Raw genomic sequence first — 26368 nt, 5'->3', positions numbered from 1 at the left:
CATTGAATGACCACTTAGAACGCGATGACCCGCACCGAATGGCCGTGCAGTTTATGATAACAAGGGACATCTCCGATTGCTCTGCCCTCGTCACCTGCTCTTTCGTTAAATAGTTGAGCGATCAGGTCAACAAGACTCGGCCTTGCCTCACACGATCATTGCTCGATTAAAATAAATAAAACTGCCCAACAGAAAACTCGTTACATATCCAGACCTAGAAAAAATCCTGAGAAATAATATTCGTGGGGAAACTAAAAAACTGAATGGAACTTGAGAAGACTACTTCCCAAAGAAAGTGCACGCACGCGCGAACACTCACACCCATGGACAAAAGTGAAATATATGAAACGGCCATGTTAGGAAAAAATACAGGATACCCGAGATGTTAACTTTGACGGGAGAACAAAATCGCTTCTAAACGACCTTTGCGCGAATGAAAGATATAACCAGAGACGTTGTCTCTGATATAAGCAACCAGGAATTATTCAGACGAGTGGAAAAAAATGTGTAATTCAGCCGAGTGCAATCGAATCTGCTCGCGACATGGCAACCTTTCCGCGAAGCGAAAAAACTGTAGAAAGCCGAGGAATGAAAAATCATCATTGAATACAAAAAAGAGTATCTAAAATAAATGTTTATTGCGTTGATGGTGGAGACTAAAAATAAATAAATAGCAAAGACAGAAAGCCGAAATCCAAGATGCACTTCAGCGCACGTCAAACTCCACCTTGTTGAGACTATTATCAACCAAACCTAGTGTCTCAAGTCCTCTTCCATCGGTAAATGTATTGGCAAACAAGTTGGGACTTAGCTCAACATGTTTGACCAAAGTTCCTTCGCCTCCAATGTTGTAATGTTCATCACAAGACCGTTGGTTCCCCGTGACCTTCTCACCAAACTTTGCCAAACGTGGTCAAACATTCAACGTTTGCCTGGTTAAGAAAGAATTAATATGTGAAAAGCTTCATTAACCTTGATTAAACTTTCGTCCACGTCTGTCTGGTTAAGAACGGCCTTCTCTCTCTCTTTTTCGCACTCACGCACCCACGCGCACACACATGACATGAGTGGGAAAGAGCAGCCCGGACTTAAATTTAGTATTGAATGATTAATAGTAACTAATAACAATGTGTCCCTTGTACATCTATCATTTGCAAGCAAAAGAATTGCGCGTGAGTTGTGTCGTCCAAATTATTTTGACTGGAAGAACGTGCAAGGAAGATTTTTGCAGAGAAATTATGGGAAGGAGTGGAGGCCGACAGAAACATGTTTGAATATCTGTAACGATAGTTTCTATACAATTCATCTACATTCTGTGTTTTTAACTGCTACGTGTGCATTTATTGTGCGGTGGCAAAGGCTCAGTTTTCATTGTTGCTTCCAGCTGACACGTGGGTTGCACAAGAATGCACATGCTCTTTCCATACATATTCCTCCTAATTTTGAGAGAGCGAACTAGCCATATGGACACATTTATTTAAGAGGAATGAGGGAAACGACACACAAACCACCCTAGAGCCCACCCCAGTTGGCGACCGAAGTCGACGAAAACTGTGAAGACAGAGTGAAGAGCAGACATAAAGCAGGATACCGTTCCTTCCATCGATGTCCATAAAGTTCTGTGCACGGTACACCCGTCTTAGATTTATTCATCTATCTTTCAGTTCTGTACTTTCAACCTAAGCAGCAGTTACCTAGTCAAGCTATCTCTTCCCATTCCCACCTCAGCACTCAGTTTTGCGCAGCTTATAACAATGTTATTGACTCGAGGCATTTGTCAATATCTGTTGGATCGAGCTTGGGTAATGATCATTAACAGGATGGCTCAACAGGATGCGTGTAACCTTAAAAGTATTTCCTCCGCCCTTCCCCGCGCCCAAACTCATCTCTTAGTGTGAACCACGTTTGGTGTGATGGCACGAACACCGAACTCCGGACGCACTGGAGTGATGGACAAAAGGTCGGGATGACAATTTCAGGTCAACTAGCCGCGCTACCCACGAGTTCTTGGCTCGAGACCAACAAATACAACTGAAACTAGGTAGTTGTTACCAGTAAATTACCTACTTTTCGTGTGCTGATGATTTTTTTTCAATAATGAACTGTATTCCTTTAGTCCTGTAGGGTTGTGTAAGTATATTAATACAAATAAGGGCAATCCCAGTTGTTCCTTCCTAGTACTGCTTCATTTGGGTAACCAATTGAACCCCTTCCATCTAGTTTGCTTAGCCTACTTCCCCCCTCTGGGGAGGGAAATCAGTATAGTCGGGGTTGGAAGTTTCGTGATCACATAGGGGGGTGCCTGGCAGCGTAAAGATTAAGACACTCGCTTGTCACCGTTGCCGTGAGAGGCTTCCGGTTTCGGTCTCGTCTCGGGACACCAGTTGGGTTTTCCCCAGGTATTCCGGTTTCCTCCCCACTCCGCGCGAAATTCCCACTAGGTGGAAGCAGTTTTCTGGCAAAGGACTTTTTTAAATAGTTGGTCAAAGATACAGAATGACAGTCCAAGATAAAGATTTGTAACAACGGTGTAATGGTCAGCGGCCATAACAAACATGACGGAGTAGAAGAGGTGTAGTTATGAACACCATACGATGTCACGTCGTCTGTTATGTTGTCGATACCGAGCTGTTACATAAAGAGATGTACTTATAGATATAGTTCTTTCTGGTCTAGTGAAGCTACGAGGTCATGTTCATGGTGGCAACTATACTCTTGCCTGCAGCCTTGTTGACCTCAAATAAATGTTCCTGAATGTCCACTTTCACAAACGTTTACCCACTGGCGGAAAGGGTCAGCACTATTCGAAGCCACACTGCGGACTTAGTTTAGCATCTAATAATTTATATCGGAAAACACAGATTAGATCTTCTTTGGGATTCATGATAGGTTGTCCATGCTGTGTGTGTACTTGCAAATGAAATCGCAGTAAACCTCCCTGGTACATGTATTATGTAAGCCTAGATACATTATTTAAGTTATTATTTGAGGAAAGATAGCTAATGCTAATCTATCATTATATCAATATTTGTAGAAAAAAATCCTAGCAAATATATGTGCATATGATATACCAGAACGATATTTTTCTTTTGTATAATTGTCGATATATAAAAAAAAAAGGAAAGTAGACCGTATCTGCTCCCTAGTAGAACCTGGCTGTTATACTTCATAAATATATATTTCATGTACATTTTCAAGCAGATTTGTTATAAGAAAATAAGAGGAAATGGATAAACCCTTTTTTATATAAATTGTGATTTTCTATATTTATGCATTGTTTTTAAAAGACTTTATTCGAGACAATCTTTTGTATCTGTATGAGACGGACATAAACTTCCCTGTCACTCATTCCTCTAAAGGCACCTGATTTCTCTCTGAACACTCCTTCTGAACACACGGAAAGTACACGGAAAGAGAAAAGGAAGGCAATACCCAGAAAAGACGAGATAGAAGAGACAGAACAATTACGGGAGAAATGTCACCAGTCGTTTAAGTACGGTTTCCAGAATCGCAAATTAATAGGAATGTGTTTGAACACACCACCCTGATGTGTCACCTTGCCTTCATAATGAGGACTGTCTGAATGATTTAATGACTACACTTAGAAGTCTGCAATTATCAACAGATGTTCAGCAGCTATCATTGACATGAATCATGAGCGATCAAGTAAGAGGTAAAGGTCGTCTCCTAACTTCTTTTTAGGTCGTTGGAAGGAGGGATGCAACTAAGGCCATACCACGGCAAGGCAGCCAGCCCTGTCAACAGATGCCACATGCAGTGTTTACTATAGTAAAGTTTGTCATGATGATTATTCTCTCACCTCTATACAAATGAATCCTCTTTAGCTGACAGCTAATCAGACACCACCCGACCAACTCCGGAACACACGGGACTTATTTTCTGCTGGGGTGTGTTCAAACCCCGAGCTCATTCCTACATATGGCTCATCCATGAGTGAGATGGCGTCACGTGTGGTCACGAGTCAGTGGTCTTGCAATGAACGAGTCGTTCTCACAGATCCTTCTGCCCGCCAACGTGAAATTTGAGACGTTAATCGTGCGAGGCGACGTGCAGCGGGAACCCACTACGACGACTACGTGCAAGTACGTTCCACGTATACGGCTCAAAATTCCCACTCTAAATTTTCGGTATAATATCTTCCTATTTCGGTATGCTAGCCCCACAATCCACCCACCCATTCCCCACCAATTAGCGACATTTTGAGAGATGCTTATGCTTGGGCTTGGCACATCACTTCTGTAAGCAGCAGGGGTTCTGTCAATCTTGATCAACACATTTTACTCGTTCCCCCCTCCCCGGTCTGTGGGAGGGGAAAGTGTAAAGGAGGTTTAAAAGTTTTATTTCAGTGGCCTTTTCTGGGGAAAAACCTAAACGTTCATACTGCTGTCCTGTCCATCACCCACGCCTTCACTTTTCGAAATGTGCCTATGGGTCGATGAAAATAAATTTTGTGCGATTTCGTGCGTGCGTAGGTGTGAACGTATATGCGTGCGTTTGTGTGTATCCGTGAATATATGTGATTCCGCTTCTCTCTCTTTCTCTCTCACTCTCTTGTGAGCGTGTGTTTGACATAACGGCTGTTCATAAAGGGGTTTCTCAGTTCTCGAAAATCACTTGCATCGTCTGTTTAAAAGAGCACTCTTGTAAATACAGACTACCAAGCCCTTGTCTTTCTCCCTAAAACTAAACTAAATTCGTCTTTACTAGCACCCTACAATGTCTTACCTTCTCTGCCTTGCACAAAGGTAACTCAATTCTTCATGTTCTAGAGCTGCTGTGTCGATGTCGCTGCTGAACGTCCAGAAAATAAAGAAGGTAAACAATATTTTTAAATCAGTACACGCAGTCTTACTACTCTGTTATCTTTTCTGTCAATTCTGTAAATTCAGGGATGATGTCACTTTCCCCATGGGTATTCACTCCCAGTATCACAGGGCAGGATGTACAGACCATAAGCTCATAGCAGGTAACCCTAAAAAAAAAAACCGGAGTGTTGGGCTACATGGCACACTCACATTAATCACAGCCAACCCTCACAGCATTGGTGACAGGCGCTAACCGTTGATCCACCCATAGACGTCTATGATCCACCCAACCGCCTGCCATGACCATAGACGTTGGGTGGATCAACGGTTAGCGTCTATGCTATGACGTAGAGGCGCCGGAAGAGTTTCTAAATGTTGCTTGATAAAGGCGAAGTGTATAGACGCCGCTAAAAGCAGGATGTAGCGGGTGTTGAGGTGTGCTACAAAGGAGAGGTGTGCTCTCCCCGGACCCATTGTCGCAAGATCACACCGGCGAGATGGAAGATAAGTGTGGGACCAACTGCGAGATGAATTAATACAGGGGCCCTTTATCCCTGTGCTTCGCGATCCTTTTAGTGCTTCTGAAAGAACAGTTAGGGTAGTCTCTCTCTGAGTGTTTACAAGTAATGTATAAGTCTGTCTGTGTTGTCAATGATTTAAATGTATAAGGTTTGTCTGTGTTGTCGATGATTTAAATGTATAAGGTCTGTCTGTGTTGTCGATGATTTAAATGTGTAAGGTCTGTGTTGTCGATGATTTAAATGTGTAAGTACGTTTGTCTGTGTCTCCAGAGTACTGCTATGTTCTCCTTGCAGAGCTTGAACCAGAGCACAATGATGAAATTTCAGTGATTTGGATAATACTACCTTGACACGACATATAATAAGTTTTCCTACATTTATTTTGGAAATTGGCGTCGAAAGCAATTCAGGGACTTCAAATGTTTTAAGATGAAGGAAGAGGCTATTCCATAGCACACTCCCTGAGTATTTCAGACTTCAATTGGAAAAAGTCTATTCAAGGAATAGGAATATTGAGTTTTGAAGAAGTTCGAGTGTTATTGGAGGAAAGTAGCAGAGAGTCTGGGGGACAGTTTACCCGTCAGTATTATTTAGAGAAGACGAATTTGTTGAATTTTAGTCTGTTTTTCAGAGGAAGAACTCCCAGAGAGGTGAAGTTATTTGGCTGTATTTTCGGTTTTAACAAAGCTGTTTTAATTGTTCGCCTCTGAACACTTGCTAGAGGTTTTATGAGTTTGTGGAACTGTACTTTCATCAGCTGTAGGAATTAAGGAAGCAAAGTGGCTCAATCTATTAGTGGTGTGTGTAGGAAAACAAACTTTGACTTCAAGAGGATCAGACATTTGGTTGTTTACAGCGACTGAGTTCGATTATCGAGAAAGGAGGTAGGGAGTTTGGTGCTCCCGGTTCTTAGCTTATATAATTCAAGTTTCCTGATAAGCAGATTATGATTTATAACACCATGCAATAAGGTGACCAGACGTTTCGGGGGCGAAAGCGGGACACGTGCCGATGATAGTGTCGTCACGGTCAAAGAACGCCGAAAAAAGTGATTTTAAAAGACAATCGGGACATTTGATGGACTTGCCAGAAAGCCAGAAAGCGGGACATTGGGCGTCCCACCCGATGAGCAGGCGGGACACGAGGTCAAAAGCGGGACTGTCCCGCCTAAAGCGGGACGTCTGGTCACCTTACCATGCAATTTATATAAAGCTTTAGCGAAGTCAACAAATAAGGCAGAAAAATGATTGTCGTTAATGACAGGGCTTCTGCTTACGCAAAAAAATGCATACAGTACGCATTAAAAGTTCGGAGGACCCTTTCAATTTTCGTCAATGGGGTCCCCTTCAATTTTGGGCGAAGAACAGGGACCCTTTAAAAATCTGAAGGGGTCCCTGGGACCCAAAGAATTTAGCCATAGCAGAAGCCCTGATTTAATGTTATTATAATTATTCCATCATTGATGTTAGCCGCACACCGACCTGAAAGTTGAGAAAGTCAGTAGATATATATAGTTCTTAGGTATTAAAATATAAACATACGCTTGACGATGCATAGACAGATCAATCGTAATTAAGATTTTTAGGCCAAAGTTGACAGCGGACTGAAAAACGTCTGTGATGATCGAGATAAAGAGAGAGAGGGAGATGACGTTAGGTGGCAACTTAAATAAAACCACTGTGTAGATAATATCAAATTCATGCCAGAATGAATTCCCCAAGATTTATTCGCCCGAAAATCTCAATGAAGCTCTTACAGCACTACAATGAAGAAAACGAAGAGGGTGTAATTTTTAACAGTTCCTGTCGCTAACACGAAGACAAGACGAAAAAAAGATAATTCAGCAAATGGTATTAGACAAATGGAGTCTATGAACTCGAAATTATCTTGACATCTTGACTTTGTGAGCACAGACTTACATCAGAGACCACAGCTAGAGGTCTGCGTTGGTTAGCTTTGACCCACCGTACAGTTTAAGGACGAACTATATAAGAATTATTTCGATAAATAACTTATTCCCAAAACGAAACATCGGTGATTGACTTGAAAAGGTAGCTTTACATCATTTCGTCAGAAACATGGCATCCATGTGCCGTAGTGTCTGCTTGATCGCAAGAAATCAAAGGTCGTTCTCAGGTCGGCAATTTCGTTTACTTTGATCTGATTCATGTATGTGGACTTACAGAATTGAAAACCAGCTAATTGTTCTATTTTGCTGTGAAGGTTAAACACTGTGTGTTTATATGCGTAGTGATCTTGGGGAATGAATCGTTCATTAGTTTACATGTTAGTTTCGGCGAATATAATACATCAGTATTAAACTCAACCAAAAGGTGCATCATTTACGCAATAGCTCTTTTAAATACGAGATTTAAAAAGGCAGTTTATTCAAGATTTTAACAGCGAGTTTTCATAGAGTGTGTAAGTTGTATGCAGTACAAGTTGTACGATATTTGCAAACGTTCTTTGGAGAAGGTAATTTAGTATAATCATAAAAAATGTTGTTCGTTTGGTAGATTATATGTTTTTATTTTTGTTTCTGCTTCTATGTTAAGTTCTGTATTTTCAGCGAATGGATTAGTACTTTTCTGTTTTTACTGATACGTCATTATAATTTTTGCTGTCATGTAAATATGAGTTAGGAGCCATTGCTATGTTGTTATTTAAAGGGTGTGTGTGTGCGCGCGCGCGTGCAGAGGGGTATCAGGATTTTTTCTCAGTTTGATATCAGCAAACTTTCACGACATATGCATATGTGTCTCTGTGTGTGTGTGTGTGAGTGATATAACTAAAAACTGAGCTTGTATGTCAGATTCATTTTATTTCAGATTCATCGATTGTTCGGCTACAGATCTGTATCTTCATATAAACACCCATTCTGCCCATCATGTCAGTCTCGGTACTTTTTGAATGGCCACCTGGACTTCCGAATAGAACAGGTTTTATATTTATTTTCTGTGTGGAATTTTACAATAGAATCAGTGTTTCTTTTCCCCATGTGAGAATTTCCACATTTTATAAAGTCTGTTATTATTATTTATTAATAAGTATTTTGGAAAGTGGCTAGTCATGACTGTACTGTATACTGAAAATCAAAAGTTGAACAGGTTGGTTGGAAGACAAGAAAAAAATGAAGCATTTAAACGATGATGTTCCTTGTCTGCAGGTGCGTTGTATGTCTGGTGGTCAAAGGAATTTTTTCCAGCAAGTTATAGACAATATAAAACAAGAACTCAACAAAAATAAAGAGATGAAGGTGAGGAAGATCTGAAGGTATATAACATATATATATATAGTTTTCCTGTATATTTCATTTTGTTACAAATCATGACAGTGATTCCATTGATGCTTCTGTAAATTGGTATTGTTTCCTCTTATTGCAATAATTCACACCTTCTATAGAATTTCTGGAAACCCGCACTAGCATGGTTCAACTCCTATCGCACTGATAGTACCCAGACCGTATTCGTTGATCGTCAAACATCTCCCCCTGTTCCACTTTCCTGTCGGGTAACCCAAGACTCAGTTCCGTTCATTTTTGTCACCGGAGTAACAACATATGGTCATAGGATTTTTAGCTATGTGGCAGCAAAAAAAATTGAGCTCTCTCCCTTTCCATATCAACCACCTACCTACTATTGAATCCTTCAAAGCTGCACAGAAAACACACCTCTTTAGCATTACTCTTAACACAGTCCACACAATGCTGTTCCTTTTTTCACACCCCTCCCAAATTTTCAACTTATTGCTACTTTCCTACGTGTCTTCCTCTGCAGAATCATTATATTCTCTGTTCTTGTTACTTTACGTTTTCTGTATTTGTCTTTTATTCATCATCAGTACTGTTTATTCTTCCGTCCCTCGTATTCTGTCCATGTCTCATTCTTGTTTAAAGTGCTAAGAGCATGCTCCTTAAGAGTGTGAGTATGCATTATACAAACCTTTTGTTTATTATTATCATATTTTGTGTATTTCAGATATATTCTGTGCATTGATTCTAATCTGGGTTATATTTGACTGGTAAGGTTGGCATTCCACAGAAATGCTAGCAGTCTTTTGTCTTTGTGAATAGTGTCAAAAGGCTGTTTTCGCATCTATCCTTAGAGATATTGGAACTATCATCATCATTTATCTTGATGTGTGTTTGCAGGAAAGTTTGAAAAAGTTTAGAGAGGAGAGGCAAAAGCTCGAAGAATCAGAGGCATTGAAGAAAGCTCGTCAGAAATTTGTAAGTATTTATGCTTTTCTTTTAGATTTTCTTTTCCTTCATCACCCTCATAGTAAGGGTGGTCTGGTGGCACAACGGTTAGTGACTGTCACCAATACAGTAAAGGTTGCCTGTCCTGGGTTCAGCTCTTGTCTCAGTCACGCTGTTCAGCCATCATCATCCTCTTAAAATATCAATTTTTGCTGTGGTTTCAAGAAGTGAAGGATGTCAAAGCCAAATATAAATGTGATCTTTGTGGCAATGAAAGAAAATTTCGAATATGGGTATAGATGCCTTGCATAGTCACATGGAAAGCAGCATACACAAAATACAAATACCCATTTATTATTGTTATTAAAAGACTGTCAGAAAAATCATTGCCAACGACTAGCTTTTTTCCAACTCTTCTATTTTCTTAGTTATTCCATAGTGATGTTAAGGAGTACACTTGAATAATTTTGTATTTTTGGACAAATAGAAGTATGTATTGATTACTCCTGAAAGTTCCAAAATATGCTTGTGGTATCAGTGTGTGGATTGGATGAATGAAGTTTATCCTGGAAAAAAGTCAGGAAACAAATAATGGCTTATAAAAGTCTGTATTTTTTTTTCGTCATAGTAGTACACACCATGTTATACAGTACAACATTATGCAATAGGGAGCAATTAGTGATTTCAGAGCTGTATAAGAGGATGTTTAATTTATACTTACTTGATTTGAAGGAAAACATTGAAGCTGAAACTGCCTCCTTAAAGAAGGCTCTTGGGGGAATCAAAGAAAAGGTGTCAGAGGTAAGAAAATCTGTTGCCTTTTCATGTCATTTTTAATTTAAGATTATCAGCAGCTAGCATAGTTAATCCATTTTGAAAAAGCATCTTGTAAGTTAAAATGATACTAAGCTCATAATTGTATACAAAATTTGGTTTACAGAAATTTCCTCATAAATCCCTTCATGTTATGTGTATTGAAACGTGTATCAAAATAAACCCTTTCCCTGGAAATATATTTTACCAAATATACTTTAATTTAATTACTTTAATGCTGGTGATATGCAAGGCTTTAATTAGGTGATACTAGACCATGCATTTCTGTGAAATGAACCTAATATATTGATGTGAAGACACTTTCTTTGTTGACATTAGACTGTTGAGGAACTTCAGAAGACAGAGGTAATAAAAAAGGGTCGAGAGATAACAGAGGAGCTTGGCAAGACAGCTGGCAGGGCAGCGGAAACTTTGTCAAAGTCTGGCCAACAAATCACACAAACTTCTGCTTACAAGTCTGTTTCACAGGTGATTTGATGCCTGATTGTGTTTAATGCTCAGACCACAAAGAAAATTACAGCTTGAAGAGCAGTTATCACATTCACCACATAAAGAATGCAACATATATACATGCAATAAACACAGGAGGCAAAAACTAGATTAGGCATTCCAAAGTTCACTTATTACTGTATGAGAAAACAGGTGACTGAATGTTTCTGGAGTTTTGGGGAAAAAACTAATAGCAGTTCTGTTTTTTATTTCTTGAAATAACAGGGTGTGAAAGCAGTGAAAGAAGAGTTTGATGATGTGACACTGTCGAAGGCCAGAGTGTACCGAGCACCAGGTATTTAATGGTGCCCCATTAAAAAAATATATATATATAAAGTATGTGAAAACTGTGATCATAAGCTAACTGCTAACTTTGCCCATTTTTCCTGGCATTCTACCTTTACAGTCTATTTACCATGTCTCTTACTCACCTTTCACGGACAAGCTACAGGTCTGTTTTAATGCTTTTGAATTGTATCGCTGACAAATCACACACTTAACACTTACTTGTACTTTGTTGCTTGTACATTGTTGAAAAATCATCATGTCAAGTTGCCCACTTAATGAGTACAGGTTCTTTATTGCTTGTACCATGGTGCTGCTACTTATATTTTTTGCCTAAACTGATGATAGTGAGTGCATGACCCTGTGAATGCTTATCACATATTGTCTACCATAAAAATTTATTGCTTGTGCATGTATAATAATAATGGACATTTGGAAAAATAGTGCAGTTAGGAGCAGTAGGCAAATTGACATATTGCCTTGTATGGCTGTTTATTAGTCTTTAATATTTTGAGTTTATTTTTTCAGGTTCCTTAATATTAATTGTCTCACACCTTTCACACTGATCAAATATAATCAGCATTTTAGTCTTGTCTACAGAAAATGCATTTCTTTAGTGAATTACCTGTGGAATTAGATGTCTGTTATATATTTCTTTCATGTGTGTGTAAATTGATGTATTGTTCAGTTTTCAGTTATTTTCTTTTACCATTTCTTTGTATTGCCATTCTTTGTAATGCTTTGAGATTCTCGAGCGAGGGCTTGTGTAAATTATAATTATTGTTGACAAGAAATATTAATGCTTTTGTGCTAAGCAAGAGTTATAAGCATAGGATTTCTTTTTTGCAACTAATCTTTTGTGCTTAGCTGCAAAGTAACATTTGTGTTGCCTTCTTATTTTTTGCAGAGAAACTAAAGAAAAGAAAAGAGCTGTCCAGAATAGTACGAGAAGACCGACACCTGGAAGAAAATAAGTGAGGCTGTCATCATATTCTCATTTAGTAGTATGATTTTTAGTTTGCATTTGACTTGCTTTCTTTCATACTATCTGGCTAAGAAGCGGGATATTTGTCCCTTGTTTTAAATTTCCTTCTCACATATTATATGAGGGGGGCTGGAAAGCTTGCTTTCTGTTGAATATATAAAAACAGCACAGAATAACCAATGTTTTGGCCTCATTTTCAGGGAAGCGATGGGTATGGTACTGCATAAAGATTCCAGGTTTTATCAGAGCTGGCAGAATTTTAAAGACAACAATCAGTATGTTACAAGTAAGTTGATGATATCAGCAATTATTATTAGCTGTAGTGATAACAAGGGGGTTGTTGGCCATTATTATTATTAGCTGTGGTGGAAACATGTAATAATGCTGACGGGACAGGTTTCTTGCTGTTGATTATCAAAATTTCGAGTTGTGTACTACAATCATTAGTAGTATTTTTTTTTTTTAATTACAAAACTTACAAAAGGAACTTACCAGTTGTGTATGGTGCTGTTAAAAATATTGACCTTCTTTGAAATCAGAGTTGTTCGACTTGAAAGTGAAATATGATGAGAGTGACAACATTATGATTCGCACTACAAGAGCCTTCACAGACAAACTGAGCCAGATGTTTGGTGAGTTTTATCTTTTTATTTATTTATTTTTTTGATGCACATTTCATCATAGTATTTATTGACTAGGAATATCCATTCCCCACCCCCTGGTCTGCGATTTATGCATCATTTATTTTCATAATTTTGCAGGTGACAGAGTTGTTAAGTACAGTTTTCAATGATTTCTTGTAGACAAATACATCACAGTATATTTATCGTATCTGAAAGAATCCGATGACCACCAAAAATGTTTTTAATAGCTGAAAATGTTTACAGTGTTGAGTGTAAACTGAAGTGGGTCATGGGAAGTTGTGGTGGGAGTGGGGAATGTGAAATGCTGGATTTTATTCTTTCATCTTAAAATGTGGTCTGATGGAGGAAACATTTTGTGGTGTCAAAAAACAAAACAAACTTGATTGAAGGTTTATTGTTCATGTTTTGCAAAAAAAAAATGTAAAAATATGAATATCATTGTTGAAATAATCTGTGTCAGTTGCATTGTAATCTAATGTTTGTTGATTTAGCATGTTTACTGAGCATACACAAATGGGACAGAGTTATTGTCAGCAGACTTAGACAGAAGATGTAGAGGGAGAATGTTACATACGTAGTTAAAATCCTCAATTTGTCTTCTTTTTAAAACAGGTGGCTTGTTTACAAAAACAGAAATGTCAGAGGTATTGACAGAGGTTTGCAAAGTTGATCCCACTTTCAACAAAGAGGCCTTTGTCAGGATCTGTGAGCGAGATATCATTCCAAATATTCTAGAGGTCTGTGTCTGATTTATGTTAGATTTGCTGCATGTGTACATAGTTGTTTCAGCATTAGAGTGTAGCAGCATTTATTTTTCATCCCATGGAGTGTGTTGCATTTTATGTTCCCATTTTAAAAAAAATCAGTGGAGATATTAATGAAAACTGTCAGTAATTTAAATGAAAGTATAATGTATCTTGTTCAAACATACAGGCATTGATTCGTGGAGACCTGGAAATTTTGCAGGACTGGTGCCATGAAGCAGTAAGTGTTTATTATGCCTTACAACCCTAATGCAAGTTTTGAAAACCCAAATTTAGAGTTCATCAGATTATTTCAATGAAGACTGCTGCAATGTCTGTGAAATGACATGTGATTTAAAGAGTACTTTGAGGTGTTGAAAGTTATCTTTCCTTTGAAGATGAGAGTACGCTTTTGTTGGTTTTCAAACAGTGTTGATGTTGCATAGCGTAATGGTTTTTATGTTAAGTATGTTGTACATGGTGTTGATATATGCTCAGAATTATAAGATCATGAATATGTTTTCAAGCAGTGGTTATGCCATCTTTTTTTATTTATGCCATGAACTTTCGCGAAAGAAAAAAAGATAGTGACAATATTAATAACAGTGATGATTTAATAACCTTTTTTTTTAACAGCCATTTAACACACTTGCTCATCCTATCAAGCAAGCTTTGGCTGCAGGATATCGGTTCGACTCTAAAGTTCTGGATATCAGCAATGTTGATGTGAGTTCACCATCATGAGTTGATGAAAAGTCTAATGAACTGGATAGGGCTTGAGCAAGCTTAATTAATTTCCAACTCTTCCAAACAAACAATTTTTACTGCATTAATCATTCACTGAATTTACAAAAATAAAAATGCTTCATATTTGTGGGACCTTTTCATTCTGACATCGTAAATAAGTGACAAGAATTATTGTTTTATTCCATTTTTTGCTCCTCTGCATTCTTTCTCCCACACTCTTTGCACTTTAGGTGATGGCTGGTAAACTGATGGAACAAGGACCTGTTCTTGTGATCAGCTTTCATGCTCAGCAAATTATGTCTGTGCGAGACTCGAAAGGAGCCATTGTAGAAGGAGATAAGGTTGGAATTGGCTTTTTTGGAACCATTTTACTAATAGAATAACATAAAGAGATGTAGTATTGCTAAAACAATTTCAGTTTTTTTGTTCTCTTATCTGTTATTAGGACATTTTGGACAAATTTAAAGTGTACATTTCAGAGATAATTCTTTGAGCATTTAGTGAATGTGCCAAGGAATCAGTTTCATGAGACCACCACCTAGAATATAAGACAGTAGAGGTGAGAAGGTTTATATGCATTAACACTCACACAGGCACATTCTCTTGCATACTTTCCTTAGTGATTTGCTGGCACAGTGTAATCAACTTTTCATAGTGAAATATCCAGCATTATTACTGAAGTATATCTGTAAGCAATTGGTTAGATGCATGTTTTGATATACTGACGATGAGGGGTTATTTATGCCCTTGTAAATCATGTTTGTGTTAATATAAATTCCTTTCCATTCAGTTTCTAACAATTTTGGGGTTTTATTCTAAACATTTACTGTTTTGTCTAAATTTTATGGTATCATATTGATGTTTTATTTCCCAACTGGAAAAAAGTTTTTTTTTAAACCAGTAATTAACATTTAAAAAAAAAAGACTTGCTCATGGCCCAATTTTTTTCTGTCTGCAGGACAAGACTTTACGAGTAATGTATGTATGGGCATTGTGTCGTGATCAGGAGGAACTAGATCCAATAGCAGCTTGGAAGTTGATGGACATATCTGCCAGCACGTCAGAACAGTGGTTATAATGACTAGCCATTGTAGATAAGATGTATATAGCACATGTTTTGAGTCTTTGACTGGCACAAACATGGTCTGAATAAAGCAGCAACAGCCAGTATGAGAAGCACATTTCCATTCATCCCCAAAAAGTATTTAAAAATAATTGAAAGTAGATGAATGTAGTATCCTGTGGCTTCAATCTTACAAAGACACCGCTTGCTAGAGCAAACAAGAGCATTTAGCTTTGCACTGAGTAGCAGACATTTTTCATGGTCATGTACCCTGACCAGTAAAGAGACAAAAGATGGGTTCTTTTTCTTACTAGCTCAATGGTGTTTGTGTAGATTCATGGAATGGCATGCTGCTGTGATAACTCTGTGGCACAGTGTAAGATGAGAACCAAAAAAAACAGATTACACAACAATTTGCCTACGAAACAGCAAAATTCATTGTTCTTATTCCTATGTGCTTCCTAAAGAGAATCTGATGGTACTGATCAATTTTTAATTTTACAACAGAAATAAATGCAGTCTATCCAGCCTGGACTTGGGTGTGATATTTATTCTGCTATCATAGTCTGTGACAAGCAGTGCCAAAGTATGAGCATTTATTTCCGTGTGAAATAACATGCAGTACTTGTTAACTTGGTGTTGAGAGTTAATGTTACTAAATTTCAAGCTTGTTGCTAACACATTTAAGCTTTTAAACATCAATATTCTCAACTGATACTTGGTCAAGACGTCAAAACAATACTGAATATCAAATTTATTTTTTTTTAAATGAGCAATATTTCAGAGTTGTTTCCTATATGATTTTTCTGCATTTTCTATGCATAAAACGTATATTACAAAAGTGTAACACATTTTAAAAAGTTGACCCTTTCAGTTCCTAAACTCAAAGGCACTGCAAAATCTAAGTTTCAATAGCCATGCCTGTCCAAAATACTTGGAGTAAATTGTAACATTTTAATTCATACTTTAGAGGTGGATGGCATAAGAAAACCAGGTTTGCAACAATGGAATGGGCTCAGAGAAATCAATGAAAATATAGGAAGGGAAAACTAAGCTTTTTTTTTTAAAAAAAAGGGAAGATGGGAAAGCTTTAACTGTAATAATTACCAGGGTTAAAAGTAGATGCAATTCTTTCATCATTAGGTTTTAATTACTGCACCATTTCACATTCTAACATCTGTGGAACACTTTGTTTCATTTATTGCAAACTTCCAACACTTATGCATATGTAGACCATTCACTCGGTCAACTGGGAAGAAATCTTCAAACGACATTTTAAACTCATGAAGGAAAATCAACATTCTTAAAGGTATAGTAAAGGCTGTGACGTGCTGTGCGACGTCAGCAAGGGAGAGGACGTGTTGGTCAATGCTAGGATTTGAACTCAAGTGATCGGTGGTGTGTCATTAGTTGGATTAGTGATAACAATCAAGATGGCTATGAGCAATGTCCAACCATATTGCATCAGCTCAGACTGGGATTGAGTTGACATCATCGGAGGACAAAAGAGTCCCATGTAATTTGTTTTTATCAAACATAACATCCTATAAAACATTCAACTTTTTCCACATCAACAGATGCAAAAATAGACGAGATTCAAACTGATTCTACTCTTAATAAGATTCTAAGCAGTTTTATTTCGCCTTTACAATCTCTTTAACATCTTTCATTGTCCGCATCAACATTGTTTTGAGGTATGTTCCTTAAAATTGTTGTCCCCATCTATGTGCTCAATTTCATTGTCCTCACTGGAATAACCATCATTAGAACCATCACTTAAATCCTCATTATCATGGAGGACATCTCTCTCCTGTACATCTGAAATGTCTTTGCAACTGTCATCAAGACTTGTAGAACCACCTTTCAGTTTCCCTTGTTCTTGTAGCCTAAAAAAGCTTCCTAAAATGAGGTAAAAACAAAATGTTATTTGCTTTTTAAAATTTGCTCAAGGGAGGGGAAAAAGGGGACACAATCTCTTCAGAGCTCAAGTTCAAAAAGTTCTGAGCATTTTAAATTTACAAAGTCATATTTGTCTTGTTGGACCTGTTTGCTTCAAAACGTTCAAAGCTATGAAATGAATATTCATCTAATAAGAAACACGAAATTAAAAATGTGATTGTTGTCTACACTCAACAGCAAAAGGCAAATGATTCCAACCAAGGGGTATAGCATCACTTAGTCATATCCACAAACAATGACGTGAAAATGCGTGTTCTATTGATCTAGTTACCACAAGGCAAGTCAATTTTACAGAAAACGCTACTCATGACATATGACAAAATGGTTTTCTTTGGTAAAAATCTATTCCCTTAAATCATAATAAAGCTGGATGGGGACCAGCTAAACAAACTAGTTTTGACATGGTTAGTTTTGATTTCGAACAGATCCTTAAATGGCAAATGTATTCTCATGCTAATACAAAACATACACAAAAGCAAAAAAAAAGTTCCAGTGAAAACTGGTTTTGGTTTCTAACTATTAATTAGATTACAGTTTAATCCTCTACCTTATGATGCGAACTGAAACGAGGAAATTATAAAAGATGGTGCTAATAGTGCTGGAGAGAATTAATGGAGGCCTAATCTGCTAGTTACCCAGATGATCTTACTCGCCACAAAGATTTACACATTTTACATGCATCTTTATGTATGCAGATTCCAATGTAGCAAGCAAATAGCATACTTCTCTGCCGCTCTGTCAGAAGCCTTAGTTCCTGCTCAAGTTGGCTCTGATGTGCTGCTTCCATCTGCTTATCTTCTTCAAACCTGCATAAAGCAAAAAATTTTTTTTTCACCCCATCACATATGAATGGTCACACAGACCTCCAGTAATAAAGCACTTTTTAAGACTGTATCTGACATGCAGGAAGTATAGACAATGCAGGGGTCTGTTTTTTTTTATCACACTGACTCCTCATTGAATAGGTAGTTTTTCTGACTGAAGTCAGTGGCCTGGAAGTATGGCTCTTAATCACCATGCAATTCAATTGTTTTTGGAATGATGTCTGCAATATGTTCAATTGTTTCTCAAAGACTGACTTGCCAAATATATCAATCTGTTTCTGTTTTGAGTCAGAGTAGCTTTTCTCTTTGACTGGGTGTCATTTGATGATGATGAATAGAAGACACAAAATATCAATTACTCACGGATCCACAATATCTGCTTTCTGAGCACATTTAGCACATATACCATCTCTTTCAGCACAGACCTGGCAAACAGTGTAGTAAGCCTTTTTTACTGTTTTCTGGTGGCATTTTGTGCTGAAAAAAAATGGATTAGAATTAGTTTTGGACTAGACCAGGCATAGGCAAAGTACAGCCTGCAGGCCACCTCCGTCCCATCAGCCAAAATGCAAAGTGAACTTGTTTTAATAATTTAAAAAAAAAAAAATCAACTTATGTTGATTTTGTTGAAAGGTAATTAATCAAATACAACTTAGTGTGAGGAATCATCAGTCCATAACATTTTAACAGAAAAAGTACAAAAAAATAACAATGGTTCTGATGTGCTTGATGGAACTGTGAGAGAGCATCGTCGGGAATTGCCTTCAATGGAAAGATGGTTTGAATTTTTATTGAGTGAATTTAAACAGCTTCACTTTTCACATTAAATTCAGTAAGTAATCACTGTATCCCATTTTCACTAGATTTGTTGTGTAGTTATGGCGAGAGTTTTTGGTATGTTACCGGCCAGGTGCATAGTTTTTAATGCCGGTCTGTGAAAAACTTTGCCCACCCTTGGACTAGATGGACTTCAATGATGCATGCAGATCCTTCCACTTATTCTGTTTTAGTAGCTTATTGTTCTAAGGCATCTTGCATTTCTTCATAAAATATCATTAAATAAACCTGAACAGACACTTGCCTTCTTATGGCAAATGTAAAAGGATTAATATGCAGTTTACATTTTATAGACAATACATTCTCCCTCCCTCTAAAAAATCAACTAGCAGATTTCTGCATACATATCTAAGTCCACAATGTAAACAACTGTTTGTGATTAAAAATAAAATTGAATATAATAGATGTGACAGAAAACTGAAAAACAATTTATAAAAATGAAGGATGCCTTTACCATGTAGCTGGTTGAGATAAGGGCTTATACTTTTTGTACTTGACTTTCCATGCAATTTTCTCTTTACATCTGCCACACAGCCCTGTCTGCTGCACTTGAAGAATCTGTTTTGTGCGGATGCTTGTGTCATGCCTGGTATTGGAGAAACCTGTTGCATTTTTGTGTTTTTGTGGTCTTGCTCTGCTGGTGTTGCCGCGCTGACTGCTCATCTTAGCTGTTTCGAGAAATAAAAAAATCTTTGCTGTTGACATGTTTATATGACTAATACTACTAACAATACTAACATCTTCACAATGTTTCCATCATTGTAGGCTGCAATCTACAATACTCTCCCTCTTCCCGTCATAACGAAAATATGACTGGCATCTACTGTTTATTTCATTTAATGAGAAATACGATTAACACAAACAAATGACTATGCCCAAGTATACTGTTGGTGGGTATTCATTCAATAGTGAAAAACTGTCATGCCTGTCAGTAAGTGCACTCCTATTAACTAAGTCGTACCACTACTATTCTCTATACGTCCGTGGTCGTACAATTTCAGTGTGTGTCGGCGAGCTTATAAATATCACATGCCCACAGCTGGACGCACTACGCGCCGACCAATACTACCAGTTATGACATTGTTTGAACTCACGGCATCACATTATAGCATACTGTACACTTGCTCAGAAGAATAAATACCATTTAAACACACACCGACTTTGCTTTCGGGTAGTATCGAGTTCATACACAGACCCAACCGGAAACATGCTTAGTTTTTTCCCCCAGCATTTTAGCGATTAAAAAAAAGGCCAAAGATGTCATTAATATTTTATGATATCATATATTAAAAGTGTTTCCTACTTGAAAAAATTGGCAAAGACCTCAGGATTATTTAAGTTCTAAATGCCTTCGTTGCGGGATGTCACTATGACGTCATCATTAGGCGTTGAATGTTGTCACAGTGGACGGAAGTGAATGCCAATAATTCACATTTTGTGCAGATTTCAAGCTGTTACGATGTTAACCTCTTCGTACCACCGATGAACACTAGCAAGATCTTCTTTTCGTTCTGATACTTTATCGTTGGATATTTCAGGAAGTTGTAAACCATCACGATGAATGGTTTATCTTTGAGCGAGCTTTGTTGTCTCTTCTGCTGCCCTCCTTGTCCCTCACGCATTGCTGCCAAGCTCGCATTCTTGCCTCCAGAGCGGACATACGAACTCATCTCAGATGACACAGGGTCAAGATACACCATCCAGCTTTCAGAGAGGGCAGAATGGCAGTACTCCCAACGCGAGCTTGACAGTCTAGAAGTCTTCATGACGCGAACAAGCCGTGGCAACCGCATAGCGTGCATGTTTTGTAGATGCTCTCCCAGTGCACGATATACTATTCTGTTTAGTCATGGAAACGCCGTAGATCTAGGACAGATGAGCAGCTTCTATATTGGACTTGGATCTCGCATAAATTGTAACATATTTAGTTACGACTATTCTGGATATGGAGTCAGTTCTGGAAAACCCTCTGAGAAAAACTTGTACGCGGACATTGATGCTGCTTGGCAGTCCTTGAGAACAAGATACGGGATAAACCCCCAAAATATAATTTTATATGGACAAAGTATAGGCACTGTACCAACTATAGATTTAGCATCACGCTATGAAGTTGGAGCAGTCATCCTTCATTCACCGCTCATGTCTGGTATGAGAGTTGCCTTTCCTGAAACAAAGAGAACTTGGTTCTTTGATGCTTTTCCAAGGTTTGTATCGAAATGTGATAAGTATGAGGTTTAAGAAAGAAATTTTGTCATGTTTGTACAGTGGGAAATTTCAGACTTTATTTTTCTTTAAGTGTACACTATGAAATTAAAGATTAATTCCCTGTTTTAGAAACATAATTTTTGTTTTCATCAAGTATAGTTGTATTGGGCCACAACTGATCTTAAATTATCTTACTCTATGGGTACATTATCAGTTAGATATACTTCATAAAATTACATAGAAGCAGTTCTGGATGTTGGCTATATTTAACTAACACCTTTAATTGGCTGTATTATTTATTTTTTTCTTATTATGGTTATGTAGTTATTATATCTTTTATTATAGTGATATAGTTATTATTTCTTTAATTATTATTATTTAGTTATTAGCTTTCTATCAAAACTAATGAAAGCCATCATGGATGTCTTCCTATATATCATATCATCACACGTAGCCAAATTTAAAATGTCTAATCCCTTTTTTACTCTCACACTTTTAGACTTTACTTTTTTTTTTTTAAAGAAAGCAGATAACATTTATCTTTGTAAATGGTGCATTTAATCTATTCAGAGTATCACAACAATACAATTTTTTTTTTAGAGAAAAACCTTTTCTCTGTAAAGTCTGAGGCTTGTGTTAGGATATCATCAAAGCAGAATCGACTTTCATAAACATATGTTAATATTAATCAGTCTCATTATACTGGATTTGTTAATTTGTTGCAGCATTGACAAGGTTCCAAAAATTACTTCTCCTGTTTTGGTTATACATGGAACTGAAGATGAGGTGATTGACTTTTCACATGGTTTAACTATATATGAGAGATGCCCACGCAAAGTTGAACCTTTGTGGGTGGAGGGTGCTGGGCACAATGATGTTGAGCTCTATGGCCAGTACCTTGATCGGTTGAAACAGTTCATCAATGTGGAACTTGCTCTCAACTGACTAGAGGTGCGGGCGGCAGACTCCTCAACAGGGACACAAGAACATGCAGATGACCATGGCGATAGTGACAGCAATCTTGGCACCACTCAGCAGCAGGAGGAATTAAGCTCTTGTTCCACTGCTTTCCAGGGGGACCATCCGTCAGAAGAGGTCTTACCTTCACCTTTGCGGCTTGTTGACATTGCCAGTGGAGTAATCATGGACTCTGAAGAAAAGAGTAAACCCCGCAAAGATGAAAAGGAGAATGATGTGGACACTAACTTGCTGCTTAAGGTTGTGAACTCCTGTGCCACTAACCAGCCTTCCCAGGACTTACCATGTGAAGAACGTGTAGTATGATATAGCAGATGCATAGAACTGTCTAGTAGGGGTATTAAAAGGGGCAAGACTTTTCCTGAAACATTTTCTTTCTACTTTGTATCTTTGTTTACGTTTTTTTTCCTAAAGCATTTACCATTCTTTAGAACATCTCCAGACAATGTCTGAATAATAGCATTGATTTGTAGGATATTATTAAAATATTCAGATGTGACATTGGTGTTACATAAATGGAAGTCATTATATTTATCAGGTTGGTGTGAAAATTTCTTATCTGTACATATTAAGAAGTGTTGCAGTAAAACCATGTGTCCACATGTTGAAAAGAAACACCATGGCCTTGCAGTCAAGAATATTGCCAACTTAAAATTTTTCATTTATATGAAACATCAGATTTGTCTGTTCTAGTATGGTTATTAATCATTGTTTATTATTTTTGTTATTCTATAAATCGTTTATATTTTTGAAATTGTATTGTTGGTTGTTAAAATTTCTATCAGGAAAAGTTAGCCTTAGCCTCAGCTAGATAGATTAGCATGCCTACCAGTCTGAGTACAAGGTAGTCTGGGTTGGCTGGGAACAAAAGGATTTTAATTGACTAGAGAACCTAATGTTTTCTGTATGTTGTTTGTGCATCTAGGATAAAAGAAAAATTGAGTTTCTCCCAAGATGTATTGATGTTTGTGCATAATATAATGGCACAAACAGACATTTGTGGTAAATTAATAAACTGCAAATTTCACTATGGCAAAAAGTTGCTATTTAGCACTAAACATACATGAGAGATGATGTCCTCCACCCCTTCAAAAAAAAAAGGTTCCTTGTCAATTGTTAATCCGAAATTGTTGACCGCTGCATGTTTTCCCTTTCTCTGTCGCCCGCAACATTCCCCAACTTGGGTTTAATCAATTTGTGTGTACGCTCGAGTGTGTGCATGCGTACAAGTGCATATGTGTATGCATGCATGCACCTACAACTGAACATTGTGTGATAGAGGGCTACAGAAACCAATGGTCACATTTGATAATTGTACATTAGAGTTGATTATGAGTATATGTGGATGTCTACTTAGTTTTTGATAATCATCTGTAGAGAACGTGTTGTAATAAGTATTTTATGTAAATATTTCAGCTTTCTAATTTCCTGTTTTAACTCACTGAAGTTTTATTATCTTTATCAAGCATTGCAGAGGTCTTTTGAAAGTACTATGTGATGTGCACTGTATAGAAAAAACCATTTGGCATAGCACAAAATGTTCAAGCACAATGAAAACAGAACAAATAAAAAAAGTAATGTGTAATTAAGATTTAAAAAGTGCCAGAGAAGTGATTTTTTTAATTTCAGCATGTACGGCATGAAATAGAATAATGAAATAGTATGCAATTCTAGCTAGAGTAAAGACTTTTATTCTCCATTTGTAATATTATAAGGTGCTGAAGTGGCTGCTTTCCTTCACCTGCTTATAACTGGTTAGGTTTAATTAATAAAACCTTTTCTCAGTAATGTACTTGATATTATGAATGTGGAATGTGTCACACTTGGCTGTGTGTGTAGGCAGAACATTTCTGCAGTATACAATTTTTGTAATGAACCTATTTGTTTCATGAGCATTACTTTGGTTCATTGTTTTGGCATTTAATCATATTTTGGTTTCTTTTCTTGTAGTGTTTACAATGTCTATATTATTTTTGCAACAACAAAAAATGTTACCAAATACAATCCCCAGAAGTCAGTACACATTTTCTGGAAGAACTTTTGGGTTTTGAAACAATCCAAAGTGTTATGACTTGTTTGTTTTCCAATAAACTAGTATTTGCAGTTTTAAACTGCTTATCAGTATGCTTGGTTCATCCAGCCCAAACTGGAAACTGTATTAATACAACAGTAAGAAATAGATGTACATATTTTTTTTCACTTTTGAGTATTTGGTATTCATGACTTTTCTTCATTTGTAATAAAAACACTCTTTGCTAACACTGATTTTTTACTGTTTATCACTCCTGGCATGGCAGATCCATGCCTGCAAAGAAAATATGGCAAATGCAATAAGAATGGTTAAGTGGACGTTAATTATATTCAACAAAACTGGTTGACTATATTCATCTGTCCAGCACAAAAGTAAAATGTGTTTTTGATTTATTGTGATATTTAGACTTTTCCGATTTCAGTTTCTGAAATGAAGATGCGCAAAAACAGCAATGTATACATCTTTGCATATGGGAAACAGACCAGTTATGCATTCTGATACTTGTAAACAGAGTAAGATCATATTGAATCTCATACAATATTGAAGTTCTTATCTGCATCACTAGAGTCTCATTTTCCAATATTCTTTTTCAATTTTGGTAAGTGCAAGTAGATAGCATGATCACAATCAAAATATATTTTATTTGCTGTCCCATAATGAATGTTAGAGAAGCCACCCTTTTAAGACAGTGTATAGTGTGTAGAATGTGCATGAATGACAAAAAGTTCTTTTTGCTGCTTTGTGATTATTACATGTCTCAGGACTAACCTTGAAGTTATTTTTAAATCACACTCAAAAGGTTCAGGGTTAGGGTTGCATTTTTTGTAAAAACAATTGATCCCTAATATTATAGAATGCATTAGAAACTCCCAGTCAGTAGTTTAGCTTTTATAACTATGTTCATTTTCTTAAACAGCCATGTTTCTTCCTGTGCATATATGGTAGAAGAGATTGCCATGATATAGCCTTAGTTGCTGGCATGGCATAAAATACCAAAAAACAAAAAAAAAGGTAGAGGAGATTTGGTTTGATCTCTTTCCTCTCCCATTGAAACATGCACGTATCACATAAGAGAGCTCCAAATCGTATTGAAAAATTTCCCTAGGGGTTTGAAAGCTTTTAAGTTTCAGCATTTTGGAGTTTAAAAGCATGAAAGTATTGGTGGTTTCATCACCTAGTTTGTGATGAGCCACAAATGAAAGCTCATATTTCATCATTATTTGTTACTTAATATTAGCTACTAAACATCATGCACCAGTGAAGGTTGGTTGCCCAGAGTTCATTTCTCGTCTCGGGCACGCTGTTCTTTCTCTGCACGTGGCATCTGTTTAATAGCCTTAGTTGCTGGCACGGCGTATCATAACACTGTAAACTTACATCAGGGATAAAGATCATAATAATAATGTACTTTGATGTGGACTTGTTTTTGTGACTGGTCAATTAAAAAAAAAAATCTGAATCTGGGGCTCCTAAAACCTTCAACAATTATGTCTGTCATCATAGAACGAATGTTCAGTGTTCATTCTAGACATACTGAGAAGGCAGTTTTTTTCCTTGAATTGTTAATTCATTTAAACTTTCATCCTTTAATATTAATATACTATTAATGGTATGAAATAAACTTGCACTATCATGTCTGTTTAAAAAAATGTTTAATTTAAAGTATGTTTTAGATAGGACTGAAATTAGTTTGCCAGCACAAATATATTAAAACTGCCTATAGTTAAAATAAGTAGACAGGTAAGGTTTGTTTTCACATACACATGAAGAAGAATTTGCTTGTTTGCAGGGATCAAAGAGACAGGACAGTGCTTGCAGATTTTTTAAAAACCTTAATGCAAACATTTCCTGTGATTTTGAGATGTTTAAAAAGGATTAACGAGAAGTTCAGCATTACTTTGCAAAAGAACAGTTGTTTAGGCTAATTGTCTCTTTTTGGCTGTTAAATCTTTTCTCCATTTTTTTTTCATGATTACTTGCAATATTTTCTGTGCTTCTGGAAGCTGTATGCATGATTAAAGAATATTGCTAGCTTCATCTGAGATAATTTGCAAGTATATTATCTCCTTTACTTTGGTTAGTGTGAATGCATCCAAGCTGGAGCAGCTGACAAAGCATTATATTGCTTTGGGATTAAAATTTATTCAGTAATAGCATCGATAACAGAATCCATGTTTTCACTTTAATATGAAGTTAGT

At 37.0% G+C, this 26368-nt stretch overlaps 3 protein-coding genes across 9 annotated transcripts; 2 read left to right on the top strand and 1 right to left on the bottom strand.

Annotated features, from left to right (window-relative positions):
- Positions 1–3835: 3835 nt before the first annotated feature.
- LOC112553848 (mitochondrial import inner membrane translocase subunit TIM44-like) lies at positions 3836–15867 on the top strand. 2 transcript variants are annotated; one of them, XM_025221312.1, is made up of 15 exons: positions 3836–4103; positions 8176–8286; positions 8514–8603; positions 9498–9575; positions 10278–10346; positions 10698–10847; positions 11094–11163; positions 12061–12127; positions 12339–12424; positions 12678–12770; positions 13395–13519; positions 13716–13766; positions 14162–14251; positions 14503–14613; positions 15231–15867. In XM_025221312.1, the coding sequence occupies exons 3-15, from the start codon at positions 8523–8525 to the stop codon at positions 15348–15350; spliced, it is 1191 nt and encodes a 396-aa protein (XP_025077097.1). In that variant the 5' UTR covers positions 3836–4103; positions 8176–8286; positions 8514–8522; the 3' UTR covers positions 15351–15867. The 2 variants fall into 2 exon arrangements, with proteins under 2 accessions (XP_025077097.1, XP_025077096.1); XM_025221311.1 differs by lacking the exon at positions 3836–4103 and adding an exon at positions 7327–7483.
- Positions 15868–16943: 1076 nt separating this feature from the next.
- Positions 16944–20397, bottom strand: LOC112553851 (uncharacterized protein C9orf85 homolog). 6 transcript variants are annotated; one of them, XM_025221319.1, is made up of 5 exons: positions 20259–20397; positions 19410–19623; positions 18482–18595; positions 18018–18100; positions 16944–17234 (listed from the first exon to the last, which is right to left on the bottom strand). In XM_025221319.1, the coding sequence occupies exons 2-5, from the start codon at positions 19616–19618 to the stop codon at positions 17014–17016; spliced, it is 627 nt and encodes a 208-aa protein (XP_025077104.1). In that variant the 5' UTR covers positions 19619–19623; positions 20259–20397; the 3' UTR covers positions 16944–17013. The 6 variants fall into 6 exon arrangements, with proteins under 6 accessions (XP_025077104.1, XP_025077100.1, XP_025077099.1 ...); XM_025221315.1 differs by lacking the exon at positions 20259–20397 and adding an exon at positions 20112–20184; XM_025221314.1 differs by lacking the exon at positions 20259–20397 and adding an exon at positions 20097–20181.
- Positions 20398–20476: 79 nt separating this feature from the next.
- On the top strand, positions 20477–25179 carry LOC112553850 (alpha/beta hydrolase domain-containing protein 17B-like). The gene is made up of 2 exons (XM_025221313.1): positions 20477–21159; positions 21886–25179. The coding sequence occupies exons 1-2, from the start codon at positions 20513–20515 to the stop codon at positions 22103–22105; spliced, it is 867 nt and encodes a 288-aa protein (XP_025077098.1). The 5' UTR covers positions 20477–20512; the 3' UTR covers positions 22106–25179.
- Positions 25180–26368: the final 1189 nt, after the last annotated feature.

This window comes from Pomacea canaliculata, linkage group LG13 (assembly GCF_003073045.1).
Source record: "Pomacea canaliculata isolate SZHN2017 linkage group LG13, ASM307304v1, whole genome shotgun sequence".
Classification (NCBI taxonomy): Eukaryota; Metazoa; Mollusca; class Gastropoda; order Architaenioglossa; family Ampullariidae; genus Pomacea; species Pomacea canaliculata.
Note: the sequence above shows the minus strand (reverse complement) of the source record. Positions and strands in the feature narration are given on the sequence as shown.

What these genes read in the sequence shown, in the direction of transcription:
- LOC112553848 (XM_025221312.1), top strand. Translation starts at nt 8,523, where the DNA reads ATGTCTGGTGGTCAAAGGAATTTTTTCCAGCAAGTTATAGACAATATA. An exon ending in CGACACCTGGAAGAAAATAA is followed by an intron (nt 12,128 to 12,338) that starts GTGAGGCTGTCA and finishes CCTCATTTTCAG; the next exon opens with GGAAGCGATGGGTATGGTAC. An exon ending in CAACAATCAGTATGTTACAA is followed by an intron (nt 12,425 to 12,677) that starts GTAAGTTGATGA and finishes CTTTGAAATCAG; the next exon opens with AGTTGTTCGACTTGAAAGTG.
- LOC112553851 (XM_025221314.1), bottom strand. Translation starts at nt 20,142, where the DNA reads ATGAACTCGATACTACCCGAAAGCAAAGTCGGTGTGTGTTTAAATG. An exon ending in AGTCGGTGTGTGTTTAAATG is followed by an intron (nt 19,624 to 20,096) that starts GTATTTATTCTT and finishes TTCTCGAAACAG; the next exon opens with CTAAGATGAGCAGTCAGCGC. An exon ending in TTATCTCAACCAGCTACATG is followed by an intron (nt 18,596 to 19,409) that starts GTAAAGGCATCC and finishes ATTTTTTTTCAG; the next exon opens with CACAAAATGCCACCAGAAAA.
- LOC112553850 (XM_025221313.1), top strand. Translation starts at nt 20,513, where the DNA reads ATGAATGGTTTATCTTTGAGCGAGCTTTGTTGTCTCTTCTGCTGCCCT. An exon ending in TTCTTTGATGCTTTTCCAAG is followed by an intron (nt 21,160 to 21,885) that starts GTTTGTATCGAA and finishes AATTTGTTGCAG; the next exon opens with CATTGACAAGGTTCCAAAAA.